Source organism: Dermacentor albipictus, chromosome 5, assembly GCF_038994185.2.
Source record: "Dermacentor albipictus isolate Rhodes 1998 colony chromosome 5, USDA_Dalb.pri_finalv2, whole genome shotgun sequence".
NCBI classification, from domain to species: Eukaryota; Metazoa; Arthropoda; class Arachnida; order Ixodida; family Ixodidae; genus Dermacentor; species Dermacentor albipictus.
This window is the reverse complement of record NC_091825.1, coordinates 81,143,014-81,159,701: the sequence shown is the minus strand read 5'-3', so window position 1 is coordinate 81,159,701 and position 16,688 is coordinate 81,143,014. Positions and strand designations below refer to the sequence as shown.

The 16,688-nt window shown below is 46.4% G+C and overlaps 1 protein-coding gene and 1 long non-coding RNA gene across 3 annotated transcripts in view; one reads left to right on the top strand and one right to left on the bottom strand.

Moving 5' to 3' along the window:
* Positions 1-13,713, top strand: part of LOC135910790 (N-acetylglucosamine-6-sulfatase-like) — a 32,769-nt gene extending 19,056 nt beyond the window's left edge. For both annotated transcript variants that reach the window (XM_065442887.2, XM_065442888.2), the window contains exons 9-13: positions 595-713; positions 2,604-2,707; positions 5,192-5,404; positions 12,126-12,242; positions 13,186-13,713. In XM_065442887.2, coding sequence (XP_065298959.2) covers positions 595-713; positions 2,604-2,707; positions 5,192-5,404; positions 12,126-12,242; positions 13,186-13,356 — 724 coding nt within the window. In that variant the 3' untranslated portion in view covers positions 13,357-13,713. The remainder of the gene's footprint in view (positions 1-594; positions 714-2,603; positions 2,708-5,191; positions 5,405-12,125; positions 12,243-13,185) is intronic.
* Positions 1-16,688, bottom strand: part of LOC135910791 (uncharacterized) — a 47,129-nt gene that overhangs the window by 11,761 nt on the left and 18,680 nt on the right. The gene's annotated exons all lie outside the window — the stretch shown is intronic.

Below are 16,688 nucleotides of genomic sequence, written 5' to 3'. Positions count from 1 at the left end.
AGTTCGGCCTAAATAAAAGTTCTAATGTGCAGCTCAGCATTGAAGCAGGAAAAAAAGATTAAAGAGAGAAAGAGAGAAAAAATGTTGATGAAGAACACGAAAGCGGCCAAAAAATAAATATGATCAGCGAGGACTCTTCAAAGCCTCAAATCCAGACCACTCTCACTCAAGAATCTGATTATAGCCATTGAATATCACACCGACGACAACGGTCCGGCCGAGGTCCCAAAAGAAGCATTTCAGGCAAAAGTTGATAGCTAAGCTAGCTTTGACAGAATATATGCAAATGATTGTCTGCCCACAGCAGAGCTTGGGCTGATGTACAGAATGTGTTTGTATAGTCTCAGGTATATCTAACTCTCGTACTACGGACAGTCTGTGCTGTCGGTAAAGTAACGCCGAGTGAACGCCCCGGATAGTCGTAACCTGTGCATCAAGTGTGCGTTACTTCTTTTGGCATCACGAGAGACCATGTGAAGTTCTGGCCTCTTTATGGGGTCTGGGGTTTTTCGTCTACAGTTATGACCGGACAAAGCTAGACCCGAGAGAGAGGGAGAGAGTCAGTGAGCTAGATTATTCATATCTATTTCACAGATTACGCACGCTCCTTTCTGTGGACGATATGGTTGCAGACGTGCTGAGCTACCTGGACTCGAAACAGCTGCTGAACAACACTTACGTATTCTTCACGTCCGACAACGGCTACCACTTGGGTGCGTGTGCACATGACCTTCTGTGTGGTACTGTAGACAAATGCATACACACGTAGGCGTAAATTTCAGAGAAGCGGAGCTATGCTCTTCAACTTCGGTTGCTTTATTTACCCTACTGTAACGATTCTGCGGAAAATTGTAGAAGTTTTCTAGAACGTGTAACTGCAGAAGAAAACTTTCGGTGGTGGTCATAAGAGTTGAAAGAACTAAGAAAAGCTAAATCATCAAAATTAATGGTCGATAGCAACAATTTTTCTAGAGCTTGTACTGAAACCGCACGTAGTTCATACTTTCTCGCAGTGAACGTGCAGTTTACCAGAGTACTCGAAAGCCCTGAACTTAAGCACGAACAAAAAGAGTATGGAAATTAAGGGCAGAAGTATACACCTGCCGTCATCAAGATAGCTTCACCGAAGTCATCCTATGGCGGCTATACTCATAGGATACCCACATCTCACCCATGCTTTTCTTCTTATAACAGCAAGGACAGCCAAATTGATATAACTGCGGTGAACCATTAACAGTAAATTGTGTTCCTATAACATATGCCGACCTATAAACACAAAGACAAGTTTATATTTTTAAATATTTATGCTCAACGTATACTATTTCACCCCACCTTCATCCTATAGGCGAGAATGCCGTTGTTGACCACAGTGTTGTTTGTAGGATTTCAGAGAGCGCAATATACTTGCACAAACTTTAAAACTGACGTGGTTCTCTCGACTTCTTCGTAAAGTTCTAGCAAAGGCAGCTTCTTCTGTATTTATCGCATCATTTCCTTTTATAATGTGTATGGAGCATCATCACCTGTGGTGTTCTTGCGTCATAAGAACCCACGTAACTAAATAACTAACTAAATAAAGCTACAAATAATTTTTTAAGAAATAGAATAATAATAATGTAGTAAATAAACATGCATGTCAGAGACAAGGAAAATAGGACCTGTTTTCCTTCGCAAATATGTACCAAATCATCCTTAAATTTCTGTGCAAAAACTACGAAACGACAAGACTGAACCAAGTGCACCCAAACACAGGATACCAAGCGCGAACCATCAAATGTTTGTTCATTGATTTTTTTCATAAACTTGCGAACACATATGTGGCGACATCGCATACGCAGCGACACGTTCCCGAGCCTATATAACGACGCCGTCGACCGTCACCGATTAAGTTTTTTCGCTCACAGCTATAAGGAAATTGCGCTGACACATGTGCCCTGAGAGGCAACCTTAACTGCATAAGCTTCGATTACTTACCTTTTTCTTTGGTTGCTGGACTTGACCATTATCTCCTTCCTGTCGAAAAATAGGCTCGCTCTTGTACCGGTGTTCGCGCCCCGTGTCATTTATACACTGCCCCGTTTTGTCCAACGTCACCTGCAGCGCACTACAAGGGTATCTTACACATCACGTTCCTCAAACATTATACAAAGCTTGTGGAGTGCTTTGCCTCAAGTGCGTCAACTTAGCCCTGTCTTCGCTGAGACACATTCGTTCTATGGGCGATTCGAATTGGTGAGTGCTGTGTCTGTGTGGGTGCACGGTCAGTGCTGCAGAGGCCAGTATAGGGTTGACCGAGGTAGACTATAGCACGAAAGGTCGCAGTGATGGACAAGACAGAGTTCAATCGTTATTGCGAAGTGCGTGCTTCGCAGCAGAACCCCTTACTCGCACGTGCAGTAGAGCTCACTGTGATTCCTTCGAACTGTGCACCCCATGGTGCAGTCTCGGGACGTTAAACCCCACAACTCAGTTCATAGTCGAATACGAACCACCTATAGCCAATGGGGATTCTCATCGCTCATTGTGATCTGCACTGGCGCGGAAATGCACCCTGCTTTTAGAGACCGATGAGACCGTTGAGACCGTTTCGTTGACTTTTGTAGGTCAGTACTCGATGCCGAAGGACAAGCGGCACCCCTACGAGACGGACATTCACGTGCCCCTGCTGGTCAGAGGGCCCGGCATCATCGCCGGCAGGGAGGAGCAGGTGAGCACGTTTGGGGATTGTCAACGCGGAGTTACTCGCGTCCTGGCGGTGACGCATCACGTTATTCGCCTTCTTCCAACCAGTGTGATGGTGTCGCCTTCGCCTTCATGATGTCGACGGGACGTTGCATAATAGTTGTACCTGAGTCAGTTGAACTGTGTCCAATAACCAACCAGCCGGGGGCGATTAATGAGAGAGGTCTCGTTCTTAGTCAACATTAATAGAAGTATGTATGTATGTATATATATATATATATATATATATATATATATATATATATATATATATATATATATATATATATATATATATATATATATATATATATATATATATAAACGCCGCAATGCAAAACACGCCCGTGTCCTACGCATTGGGAGCATTAAGGATCCCCTGGTGGTCAAAATTAATCCGGAGTGGACCCACTACGGCGTGACTCATAACCAAATCATGGTTTTGGCACGTAAAATCCCAGAATTCAATTCAGGTACATAAATTGTGGCAGGTTCAGTTTGGACACACAACATAGGAAGAGTAACACGGCATGGCACAGTATAGCGGCACCATGGCATTATCGCCTATAGGTCTTTAATACCATTAAATACCATGAAAAATTTCACTTGCAATTCGTTTTTTTCTGTCTGGGTATTCAGCCGCGTCTACGAAGCAATCTTCGTAGACGCGGCTGAATACCCAGACAGAAATAGCTATGTAGCAGTAATCGTAGATCACACCCAAAAACCCCTTACAAGTGTATCAGTTAATACCAAACATTCCGAGACCGCAGAGGAGGTAGCCATTGCACTAGCATTGGTCTCCACGAATGCTCAATACATCATAAGCGATTTTCAAGCGGCCATTAGAAATTATGCAAAAGGTAAGATCTCTCCTGAGGCATGGCACATCATCAGAGTCAATGAAGCGAAGTTCTCCGATGCAGAGAAGAACGGCAGGCAATTGCTCTGGTTCCCAGCGCATACGACTCCAGACATTCCCGCAGTCAACCTCAACGAGGTAGCACACCGCGAAGCTCGAGGTCTTACTCGCCGAGCTGAGCAAAGAGTGACTTCCATCGGTCAGGAGAACGCGGAGGAGGAAATTTGGAGAGAAAAAGATATATTAACAAGATTTAGTGATATTACCAAATTCTATCAAAATCGGAGGCGAGTATTACCACCGCCTCACACTAAACTGAACAGAGCTGAGTCCGTTACTTGGAGGCGACTACAAACAGCAACTTATACGAGTCCCATGCAGCTAAAAACTTTCTACCCCGATATATACGAGAGCGATATGTGCAAGCTATGCAAGTCTGTTAGAGCCACCCTTCAACACATGTTGTGGGGATGTGAAATATACCAAAATAAAATGGCAGCCTCCCCAGACAATCTACGGGCGCGGTGGTCGGCCGTGCTGCTCAGCTCAGAACTCCAAGACCAACTTTGGGCCGTCCAGCGAGCCAAGGAAGCCGCACGGGAGCAGCAGCTCCCAGTGGCCATCTAGGCGGCCCCAGGCCCGGGCCTCCCAATCGCCGGATTCCAAATAAAGTTATCACATCATCATCACAATTCGTTTGTTGGGCATAGGCCCAAGAGAGAGAGAGAGAGAGCAAAGAGAGGAAAGGCAGGGAGGTGACCCAGACGAACATCTGGTTTGCTACCCTACACTTGAAGAAGGGAAAGGGGGAACAGAAAGAGGAAAGCGGGATAGAGGGAGCACTGTGTATGCACGAAGAAAAGCGCTTTGAAATTAGTCAAGTCCAAGCAAGGCCTTGCGTTTACCGTGCATAATTTGTCATTCATACTTTCTCCTTAAACTAAAACTACCGCAGCATAATACATAGGTGTTCAACGCCTTCGTATGATCCAATACACGAGCGAACATCACTCTCGGTTCCGGTTATTCCCCGCAAGAAACAGCTAGTATATGGTGGGCCCTTGTGCAACCTGCGCATCGCCTAAAGGGGGGAGTAGGGTGCGCCCACTTGTTTATAGGCTATGTATTTGACTATGCCAAACGCAGAGACTCGACAGACACTGCTCATTGCGCTCCGTCTTCTTGTTCTCAGTCCCACTGCTGCCAATGTGAAATATATAACGCGTAAGCTTGAACCGTGTATTACGGTTCCAAAAAATTGACGACAGCTGTCTGAACTATAAACATGTATTATCGTGCTATAGAACTTCTAGTTGCGTAGATAGGCGTGCCCAATCGTAGAAAGCGCGGAACGCGCTGTTAGGTTTTTTTGTTTGTTTGCTTGTATGCAAATTACTGGCTATAATAAGTATTTTTTGCGACAGCGCTTGATTTCTTTGACACGTTGACTTCTCCTTGTTATTATGAGCCAGTGATGACACTGGCTCACCAGTTTATCGCTTGTGGTGAAATGGCCTGGCGTAGAAGTTGCAAAGGTTTACAATTTAATGCGTACGAAAAATCACTCGACACTGGCCTCTTACGCGGAAGCATCGCCTGCCTGAGCAGGGCGTGGCACTGAACGTCGACCTGGCGCCTACATTTCTGGACCTGGCCGGCCTTCCTTCCCGCGGAGACATGGACGGCGTCTCGCTCAAACCGCTGCTGGTCGGCGATGCGTCCCGCGGTAACCGGCCGAGGCAAAGCTTCCTTGTCGAGTACGAAGGCGAGGGGGATGAGCAAGAGCGCCCCGGAAAATGCCCAGTGCTCCAAGGAATGTCGGTGAGTTCACGCGGAGAGTTCTATGAGGGTCCGAGGCCCATCGCGGTAACTCCGTTAAAAAAACATTGGTCTCCAATCCACGCTGTGACAGTGGTTTGACATCGAAGCTGTAAACGACAACTGGAACGATTACTCATTGCGACGTAGCTTGAAATTATTCACATGGCGACGTTCACATGCGCGTTACCTAATTATTAGCCTAAGACGTTCCAACGGCCTAGGACTTGGCTTGCGCCGCTACCACAATGAATGGACCAGAGAGAGTAGAGATGCACTTAACCACACTTTCGCCGCGCGTCGCATGCACGCTGCTCTTCGGGAGTCCTCACTAGACGTGGCCTTCCCATAGCACTGTCACAAGGCAAATAAGTTGCTAGGAGGGTTCTTCTTTTTCATGCGAAAGTGTAGTTACGTCACTCCCTGCTTCGTGTGCTACAGTTGACGCTTTCCGGCAACTGCAGCTTATGCAACCGCAATCTTTACCGGGAAACGCCTGCGGCGAACGATATGCGCGAACGCGAACTACTCTTCTTTTTTTTTTACTTTCTTCCGCACGGCCGGCGCCACCGCTGCCTCGGATGCGCGAAGGCGAGCGCCGTCTGCTGGTGCTGCAAGGAACCCAGCGGCGCACGCGGCGCTCGCGTCGCGAGTTTAGCCTATACGAAGGCGACATACCCATTGGGAGGTAGAGATACACAGTTTTCGCTGTCAAAAAAAGGAAAAAGGAAATCCGTAGACACCTAAGCACTTCTTATGAGCTGCGAATGCGAAAACCCTAATGTCCAACTGAAAGCCGCTGAGCGGTCGTTCGAGTTATGGACTCCTCGCGAGCAAGCGAGCGCGTTCAGGCGCTTAACGCGTTTTGATTTTGCCTTACCAGGGCGCTGTTAGGGCGCAGGCGAGAGCATGCGCGGACAAGGAACGCGCGGATAACACAGTTCCCTAGGGTTGAGGATTGGGCTAGTTGGTATTGCATTCTAAAACTAGTACGGCGCAACATAGAAAGGGAGAAACAAGCCGAGCCGACCAGATAAAGGATAACAGAGGCTTCCGAGAGCGCGCGTCACGAGCGTCCCGTGACGTCACGAACGTCACCAATGCGCGAGGCACGGTCGTGACGTGGGTTCGTAGCCAATGGGAACTTAGGTGCCGTTTCGCTGCTACAGACGGCGCTGGCTTCTTGCGCTCAATGGACTACTTGATGCTTTCGCATCAATACGAGCAAATTGCGGGGTTGAAAGCTCCGAAAGTTCCCAGTGAGGGTCGATGTGTAGCGGACGGCTCTGGATTGATTTCGACCACCCGCGGGGTTCTCTAACGTGAACCCAAAGCATGGTACACGAGTTGTGGCTCAGTAACTACGTAGGCGATTTGATGGTGAGACAGGGAGAGAGAGAGAGGTCGCGGGTCTGATTCCCTGCAATCGCGGCCGCATTCCGATAAAGGCGGAGTGCAAGAACTCTGGACCACAATGCACTGGGTACACGTTAATAATTAGTCCGTAGCTATGTACGTACTACAGCGTCCCTCGCAACCTATATGATGTTTTGGAAGGTTAAACCAAATTAATTAACCAATTAATTATAAATAGTAAAAGAAAGAGGGTATATAGTACTTCGTGGTTAACAGAACGATGGCGCTAGTAGGATTATTTCAGAGCTTAAAAAGCACCGGACAGCCTTCTGAAACTCGCCAGAATAAGCAGCATGCCATTTCCGAAAATGACAAAAGACTACATAAACAAACAAACAAACAAATAACAAAAGAAGAAATGAAAGAAGAAAAGAAAGTGGAATATTTCTTCTAACGAATGAATCCGCGTTTCATTAAAGCAACGCACTGCGTATAGGTTCTATTTTCATGCGAATTTAAAAGATAGCTCAAACTTATTTAAAACAATTAAGAAAAATAAAAAATCTCAGAAATGGTCAAAAACCCATTTTCAGCATCAATTTCCATGCTACATTTCGAGAACTATTTATACGGTAATGGTATTTCAGTCTCACTTTACCGCTCTACGAGAGTTGCTGATTGAAGTGAGTGTCAAAATCTTATCAAAAGAAATGACATATTCCTGCTCCAATAGTCATCAAGCTATCGCTTAATAAGTAAAAATCTGCTGAGCACTAAGAAGTAAAAAAAGCACGCTAAGTTAGCGCAGTATTATGAACAAATATAGGTGTTAAAATAACATGCCAAATTGAACACCGATTGCCACATATGTGTGGGGTCCGCTTATTCTTGTTCTTTATTTTTTTTGTGCCTGTATGTTGTTTATGCTTTACCAAGTGTAGGCTTTGTTTGTGGCTGTTTGGCATGCAGAGCCCGAATGTTCCCTTGGATTCTCTCGACTCATTTTTTGTTCTTACCTCCCGTAATGTAAAGTGGGAAGGTGTTACGCGCATTATATATGTATATACACCTGTGTGTGTGTGTGTGTGTGTGTGTGTGTGTGTGTGTGTGTGTGTGTGTGTGTGTGTGTGTGTGTGTGTGTGTGTGTGTGTGTGTGTGTGTGTGTGTGTGTGTGTGTGTGTGTGTGTGTGTGTGTGTGTGTGTGTGTGCGTGCGCTTCAGTATATAATAAGCCATAGATGGGCACCTCGCGTTGCAATCGGAAACAAGCTCTCTGAATATAATATAAGATGATGCAGCATTCTTTCCTTCCATATCGATCTTTGAGCATTTGCGAGCAGCCGTAAGGCGACAGAGTTCTGCAAAAAAAGCCAATGTTTTACAGTGACGCTCCTAATGTGATTCAAGCGCTCAAAAACGTCAAATGCCAGTTATCATGGTATTATATATTAAAATAAAACTGCAGCACTAAGGAAGTTTATATCTTCAGAAATGTGTGGCCAATGTGGAGGCGTGTGTGTCAATAAGGGTTTATATGAAGATAGTTACACCCTCGTTTCTCGCCCATAGACCTTTCCATCGAGCGAGCTACAAATGGCTGGCAGAGCTGGGCAGTATCGAACACACATGTGTCTTAGATACTATCTTACGTACTCTTAGGGTTTCTTGTATCTGTATACGTCTGGCAGGACGTGTATCAGTATCTGTATTTTCCATGCAAGACACTGCTATCGCAACATCACCGTGCGAAACTACAAACGTTGGCTGAACTCCGCTTGTGAAGCTGATACTTCTGCCCCTAAGCCACCAGAATAAAACTAAAGGAAGCAACATTCTTTTACCTTTCCGCCAGAGCCCTCCATCGAGGACAGACGATGACGTCAGGATGAGACAAGTAGAATATGAAAGATCATTGCTGCTTTACGTGCTCTCTGTATACACGATGTGTCACGATATATCTCGCTTCCGGCGTTGTTGCTGATGTACACCTGTCCGGTGATCCGGTACTGCATGAATGGTAATAGGTTTACGGACAAGGTACAACTTCACATCGGTATTTGCCCCATCGTGCAGAGGCTTCTTATTGACGTTCTTGTAATTAGACGGCGACCCGCTTGCTGATCGGCGGGCAGAGTAGCGACTCCCATCAATTACTAAAGCGACAAGCAAACACCGCTGACAGTGCAGCGTATAAAGAGCTCTCATGTTAAGCAGCGAAAGCAACCTCAATGAATTGTTTCGGAATTAAAATATATTTTGAGCAAGTAAGGCAAACACTTGGAGGACGTTTAAGCTTCGCCTTTAAGAACGGAACACGATAGCATTCAAAGATTCCTGACTGCTTATCACGCTTCCCGGCAACTGCAGCATATCTAACCGTAATGTTTAACGGCAAATGCTGCAGGCGAACGCTATGCACGAAGGCGAGCTTTCTAGTAGAAACGCGGCCTCTTACGTCGGCCGATTCGGGAGGTTGTGCACAGCTGCGGCAGAAAAATTACATAATTTTTCAGGTTTAACATAAAACATGTTATGAAGATTTAATATAAAATTCATGCGCCGTAAGTGTTTTGTTTCAATATATCTGTTTGTGGGCTATCACTCTCAACATCCCGAGGAATGACTTTGTCGAAAGTTTAAGACACGGTATGAGCAACTTTAGTGATAGAATGATGCGGCAATATAACCCACATATACCGCACATGTCTTATAGCATGACATGGCATGTACATATGCCTAAATATATACTGAAATTGTCGCTCGCGGACAACTCCGCCGACACCAACACCGGATTTTCTTCGACACTGAGCCCTTCACGCTATCGCGTTAAAAATGTTGATATACTAACAGACATTTCGTTCAGATGAAACAAGGTTAGTCGGAGTTATGAAATTTTCAAGCAAACATTTCTCTGCGCACGCGCTTGCTGCCACATAATATAGATCTATGATAAGAAATTTGCGAATGCATCGAAGTATCTTAACATACAAATGGAAAGTATCGTATAGGATACAATAACTGCCAGTAGTATCTTGCATCTGTATCTCAAATAATTGTTGTCCGAGTATCTTGCGTCATATAATGATACAATCGCAAAGTATCTCTGCAGAGCTCTGATGTCTAGCTAATCAGCGCACGGCCAGCTTTTCCTCCATTCTGGCTTGTGCGAGCCGGCAAGGTGAGGCTTGAATGTGTTATCATGCGTGGTGTTGGAGATGCTTTAGCTTCTGTTGTGAAATAGCTGCATAGTGTCAAGTCATACAAGGCAGTCGTGGAAGCATTTCGTAGCCTTTGGGCGCAGTCATAAGTACGGAAGGTGGGACCTCTTGCCTGCGCAAACGTGCAGCGGTGCATCGCCAACTTCAGCGTGTGTCGCCGTGAACTAGTATGGCTGCGTCGACTTCCGTTCGGCGAAGAGCAGCAGCGGCGTCTGCGGATTTCCAGCGTGAAATAGAAAAATCTTCTCGCCCTCTGAGCTCTTGGCGCGGGAACTGGAACATAAAGTTGTTCGTATACATGGCCACCGCTATGCAACCCCGAAACATCTAAGCACGGACAATTTTAATATTTTCATCAACCACCGGTACCATGCTCACGAGTTTAAACTCTACCATGCTATGTCTATGTTGACCTTCCTGCACGAGGCCAATGGGATAGCTCAAAGCAGAGATTACTGCGGATGATGAGCCAACATGATCGATACATTGGTTTTGGGCCTCAGCACCGATTCTTTGTCGTGTAAAGTGGTAATATCCAACAGGAATTGTCTAAAAAGATTGCGACAACTGTTTGCAATAAAAAAATTTTCGTAAAGCTATCGAATGCCTCCTAGACGACATTCCAAAGAATAAAACTAAAAAAGAGACCTTTATGATCTTGTAGCTTGTACGGCAAGGTGCTATTATATAACAATCGGAGCTCTTTCATTCGTGGGCAAATAAAAAAAGAATAACGTGTTTAGCTGAGGATGACGTTGTGCAGTTTATCTAAAGCTAAGTTTGAAACTTTGAACGCCCTTCAAAGTAAACAGCAGAATTCATATCGTAGCAGAACGGCACCTACACTGTTACATTCGTCACGTATGTTTCGTAAGTTCTCATTGCTGTAAAGCCACAGCTCGGACGAAACTGCAAGGCGAATGTTGTAATAACGTAATGACGAATGCTTATAAGTACACATAACTGATCTTCGAGGCTGATTGTACGAAGGCTCAAAAGGGAGCGGGCGCATCACGCTGGGTGCTATACGTCCGTCTCACCGGCAGCAGAAACTTCGACCGTGTCGAGTCAAATCACTCTGGCACCACTCACAGAACCATTTCCAACGTATAAGACGCCGTGTCATACTGAGTAGACCGCGTCAGCACGAAAAAACATCCACTCGAAACAACCGCAGAACTTACACCTGCCATTAAACACAGCGCTTCGCCCAAGCTAGCATCGCGGTGACATCAGCCTGCTCATGCATGGCGGCCATGGCCTGCGCAATGTGGCGGCATCCTTGAAAAATAAGCGGTCTTTCCCATCTTTCCGGGGAGGACCACACACGACAGAGGCTTCATATTTAGATAAAATGACAATCTGTGACAATTTACAAATTTACAATCGAAACCACAAATTTAAAAATAACGGACGTGCATCAGCCAACCATTTGTGATGCTGAACGAGCGCAAATTGCCATTTTCGGTAGGTAGTGGGATAACGTGGCTTTCAAACAAGAATGTCTCGCTGCTTTCCTTTTTAAATAGTGTCATTCATTGTCACACGGTGGTGCGCTGGGGTGTATACGTATGAATATTAACCCTTCTTTGTCTTTAATAATAAAAAAGTGCAGTTCCGAGTCCAGCTGCTGTCTTATCCGTTTATTCTGCTTCTTTGTGTCGTGCACTGTGCGCCATTTGACGCGTTTTAATATGATCGGTCTCCCAACTCGCACACCTACCGACACTGCTGAACGGTCCGCCCACTATAGCTGGCTGATCATCGCCGTCGGCATCTTGTCGGCATCAGAGCCGTGTCGGCCTAGTGGGACCGCGAGTCTTGAGGGATAAACTGTGTGTGTGGTTCGCAGAGTCTTAATCCCGTATTCAAAAATACATCGTAACTTGACCTAATGACGCCTGTCGCGAACGCGCCGTAGGAAACGCAATGGATGTCGTTGTCACGCTCACGCTCAGGTGTCATTCAGCTCACGCGAAACATGAACTTCAAGATAAGATGCATTTGTGAATGCGGGGGTTAGAATAACGCTGGTTAATGCGAGGCCTTAAAGGCAAACAAAACAACACTGAACGTGTCCTTTTACGTTGAAAGGCGCCGGTGTGCGCGTGCCGACTGGAAATTTAAAACTCGCTTTTTTCCCCCTTCTAGGGTTGTGACCCGGACGTCGAGTGCGAGTGTCAAGACTCCAAAAACAACACCTACCTCTGCACGAGGCAAATATCTGCAGAAGCCAACACCAAGCTCTGTGCGTTCGATGACGAGGAGGTGGGTAGGCGCTGTAATGTCGTCAGAAAGATCGACACACAACAAAAAGTCATTTTGGTACAAGGCAATCACGTGTCGCCACTGCCTGAGACCTTCTGCCTTATGAACTGAATTTTACCCATTGTAATAGCAGCCAGCGTCCGTGCGTAGAAGGGGCAGAAGGGAACAGTAAACTATCAAGGAAGCCATTTGTGCAATTTGCACAATGCTCAAATCGTACTATTCGATATATATATATATATATATATATATATATATATATATATATATATATATATATATATATATATATATATTTCGCCAGATGATTTCACGGTGACTGGGATATTAGGCTAGAAGTTACTCTTTTGGACTATCAAAATGACCAGGCCGTGATTAGAAACATGGTAAACCCGAAAGGCAGGAGAACCTAAAAGCGAGTGATGCCGCCATTTTGAAGTTCATGTAGTAGCTCTCCGTATCGCCATCAATATTGACATAATTTGTTTGGAAATCCTTAATTTTTTGACGATGAACAGTGATTATATTGAGGTAATTCGATAGAAATTAAGGGACTCGGCAAAGTGAGTTTTGAAAATTACTTTGCCGTAATAAAAACATAGGTGGAAACACGGCCAAAACGCGCAAAAGTACTTCGAAATCTGTCACGACACACATATTCACTGACGCGCCGGCTCCGGAGCTCTGGCTCGAATTTCGAAAATGAGAACCCTGGCCGTAATTCTCTCCGCTAGCAAGCAAAACTTCCCAACAAAGTAAATGCAAATAGTCTTCAATGGATACCTCACGCAGCAGTCAAACCGATTTACTTACTATGTTTAAACCATCGTATGAAACGCAACGTTTTAATATCCTAGTGCACCGCACACTGGGATATACTGCAGGCTGTGACAATGCTAAGGATCAGCAATAAGGTTACTTTTCTTTTTCTTTTTGGCTGCAGAGTTTCGTGGAAAGCTACAACTTGACGGAAGATCCATACGAGCTTAAAAACCTGTTCCTATCGGACGACGATGCGTTCCGTCGCTACGACGGGCGAATGTGCCTCAATGAGCTCCGATTCTGCCGGCGGGAGTCGTGCTACGTGGACTGCTGGAGGTCGTCGTCACGGTAGAACCACAAGCCATCGCCACGAACTAGCTCTACACCGGTAGAACGTGCGCCATCGAAACAAGGTCCCGCGCATGCGCTGTGATGCAGGCGCCTAATTCTTCCCCCGGAGCTTTGTGAAGTGTTTCCCCAATAGCGTCTGTTCATGCACGAACACGCTTGGGTGATTTCCATCATGCACAGACCACAGGAGACCCAAAGTGGGTGCCTGAACCACGCCGCCCGTGTCAAACTTTTGTTTTGTCATTGCAGTTATACGGCACTGCGCAATGAATATAACCAACAGAACATTTACGGAAGTCTGCAGTATATAATAGCCAATAAGTCAATAAATTTAGATGTTTGCACATAAGCCAGAAAAGCTTTGTAGCATTTTTGTGCGGGTGAAAGCGAATTCTTACTGAAGAGCTGTGAGAGGGGCTCATGTATAATTAACAGTAAGAGGCAATAAAACATCAGTGAAGAGTAAAAGACTCATTGTTGTTATCACAAGAAAAGTGACCCACATGCGTCTCATTATTAACGCGATTATGCCGTGTCGCAGAAAATCCGGTGTCGGTGTCGGTGGAGTTGCCTGTCAGCGACAGTTCTAGCATATATTTAGGTATATGTATATGCCACGCCTTGCTATGCGACATGCGGTATATGTGGGTTATATTGCCACGCCAGCCTATCACTAAGGTTGCTCGTACTTTGTCTTCTTGACAATTCTGAGAATTTTTGACAATTTGTTCCTCGTAATTTTGAGAATGAGCCCACAAATAAATGTCACGAAATAAGACACCAACGGCGCATGTATTTTATGTTAAATCTTCTCAGGCTTAGATATTAAGAGTGCGAAACAATAATCGAAAGCTGAAAAATTATGTAATTCTTTTGCCGCGGCTGTGCACAACCTCCGGGATCGGCCCATGCAAGAGGCCACGTTTCTACCAGAAAGTTCGCCTTCGTGCATAGCGCTCGCCACCACCGTTTCCCGCTCAACGTTAGGTTACATAAGCTGCATTCGCCGGCAAGCGCGAGAAGCAGTTAGGAGATCTGTTATTGCTATCGCTTTCCACTCTTAAAGACAAAGCTTAAGCGTCGTGCCGAAAGAAGATATCGACGCACTAAGTCAATTCAGGATCTAAGAACAGCCAGGCGAATGCAAAAGAAGATACAACGCTGCATGGACAAACTAGAGGCTCAGCGGTGGTCGAAATTTTGTGCGTCGGTAGATCCCCGCAAACCGCTATCTCAAATATGGAGAACTGTGCGTGGTCTACGTTCTGTTCCGGAACAGCGTTTCCCGTTTAAGGCCCTAGCACTATTCCAGCGCCGACAAGACATTGATGTGGCGGAAGACTTCTGTGCTATGGTTGCGGGCCAGCCAACTCGTACAGGTTCGCTTACATTGAACCGTATTCCAGATTCACGAGATTCACGCATGGATCTGCTTTTCACGACGCAAGAGCTTGACGCGGCGCTCGCCCTATGTAATCGGTCGTCGTCGCCTGGTCCGGATGGCATATCTTACCACATGCTATGTCACCTTGGTGAACGGGCACGAAGAACACTCCTTAATATCTATAACGAGTCGTGGCAGGAGGGCAACGTTCCCCAAGATTGGAAGATCAGCCGCCTGGTGCCACTTCTTAAGCCTGGCAAGTCTCCCTTAGAGATTACTTCATACCGACCAATTGCGCTGGCAAGTTGCGTTGGGAAGGTAATGGAGCGAATGATCCTCGCCAGACTTGAGTGGTACCTTGAACACTACGAAATCTACCCGGACGCCATGGCTGGTTTTCGACGTCACCGATGTTCTATCGACAACGTTATCGATCTGGTAACCTATGTTCAACACCAAAAGTCGTGTAAGAGGTTATCTGTCGCAATGTTCTTAGACATAAAGGGAGCCTACGACAACGTTCTTCATGACGCCATACTTGAAGCATTGGAATCGGTGGGCCTAGGCGGTCCATTATATCGTTGGACTCGCAGTTATTTACATAGGCGGTCTCTCTTTCTTAACACTGAAGCTGGCCCAACCTCGCAATACTATACGCACCATGGAGTTCCACAAGGCGGTGTCTTGAGTCCCGCACTTTTCAACCTTGTACTCATTGGTCTCGTGGAACGACTTCCGAGCACAGTTAAAATATCAATGTATGCCGATGACATCTGCGTCTGGGCATCTGGTGTGACACGGCCGTGTTGTGCCATTACCACAAGCCCGGATTCCGAATCTGCAAGATGCAGAATCTATCCTGCGAGCGCCATAATTCTCCCTTCACAAGTCAAGAGGCTGCGCCTTCGTGCAGGAGAAGCCTCGGCGAAGCAGCGTGTTTAGACGTGCCCGCGTGTGCCCGACAGCCCGGCGCCGCACCTCCCTTGCCTGGAGGTCACCGCGCGCGCGAACTTTGAACCGGGTGGCCAGCGCGGTCGCTGGTTGGACCCCTCGGACGACCGTCGTGTGCTGACTTTGTATTGGGCCGTTTGAGTGACAATGGGCCTCGGGGATTATAAAAGCAGCAACACGCCGCTCGAAAACAGGATCCGCCGACCCCACCTGGAGAGAGGGTCGCTCCCGACTGGGGTGAGATGTGTCACGCGTTTTCGCCGGACGCCGTCGTGCGAGAACAGTCGCGTTTGTGTGAGCTCTCGGCCCCAGTGCCGATCCGTTTATGTCCTGTATGATAACCTGTATATAATGTATAAAGTCCCTTTTGTTATTCTCATCGACGCCAGGCTCGGAGTCTTCGCTACCAACGCTCTGTCACGAAACGGGTGAAGAGCGCTACGGGACCACAAAGCCGTAATCGTGGTGCAGCGGTTGAAGTTCGTAACACTGGCGGCACCGGTTGGATGTCGTAACACTGGATGGCAGCTACGGGATTGACCGGCATCAGCTACCTCGGCGCGGTGAGTGCCTGAAGTTTACCTCAAACACCAGACTTTCTCTGACACAGGTTATAGTAGCTTAGGGAAGGATTTGGTGTTGCATTGTGATAACCTTGTGTGTTTCAAGCCTAGTAAGAGTGTTTTGAAAACCAGGGGATGCTGAGGGGGTAAACAGGGCAGTGTGTGATATACTTGCATATGTCTTACTAGTAGTGTTATAGTAGCGTACGGCAGGTATATTCAAAAAGGGTAAACAGCAGGAGGACAGTGTGAACGATGGAGAAGTACAAGGTGAAGGAACTTCTCGAAATTTGTGAGGAGTTGGGCATTGAGTTGGGCTCAACTAAAAGAAAGAATGCGATCCTTGAGGTCATGAGGACTGGGGACGTAACGGCTGAGGAAGCCGCAGAGGCCTTGGCGGGTATCAATGAACGTCGGGAAAGGGAGGAAAGGGAG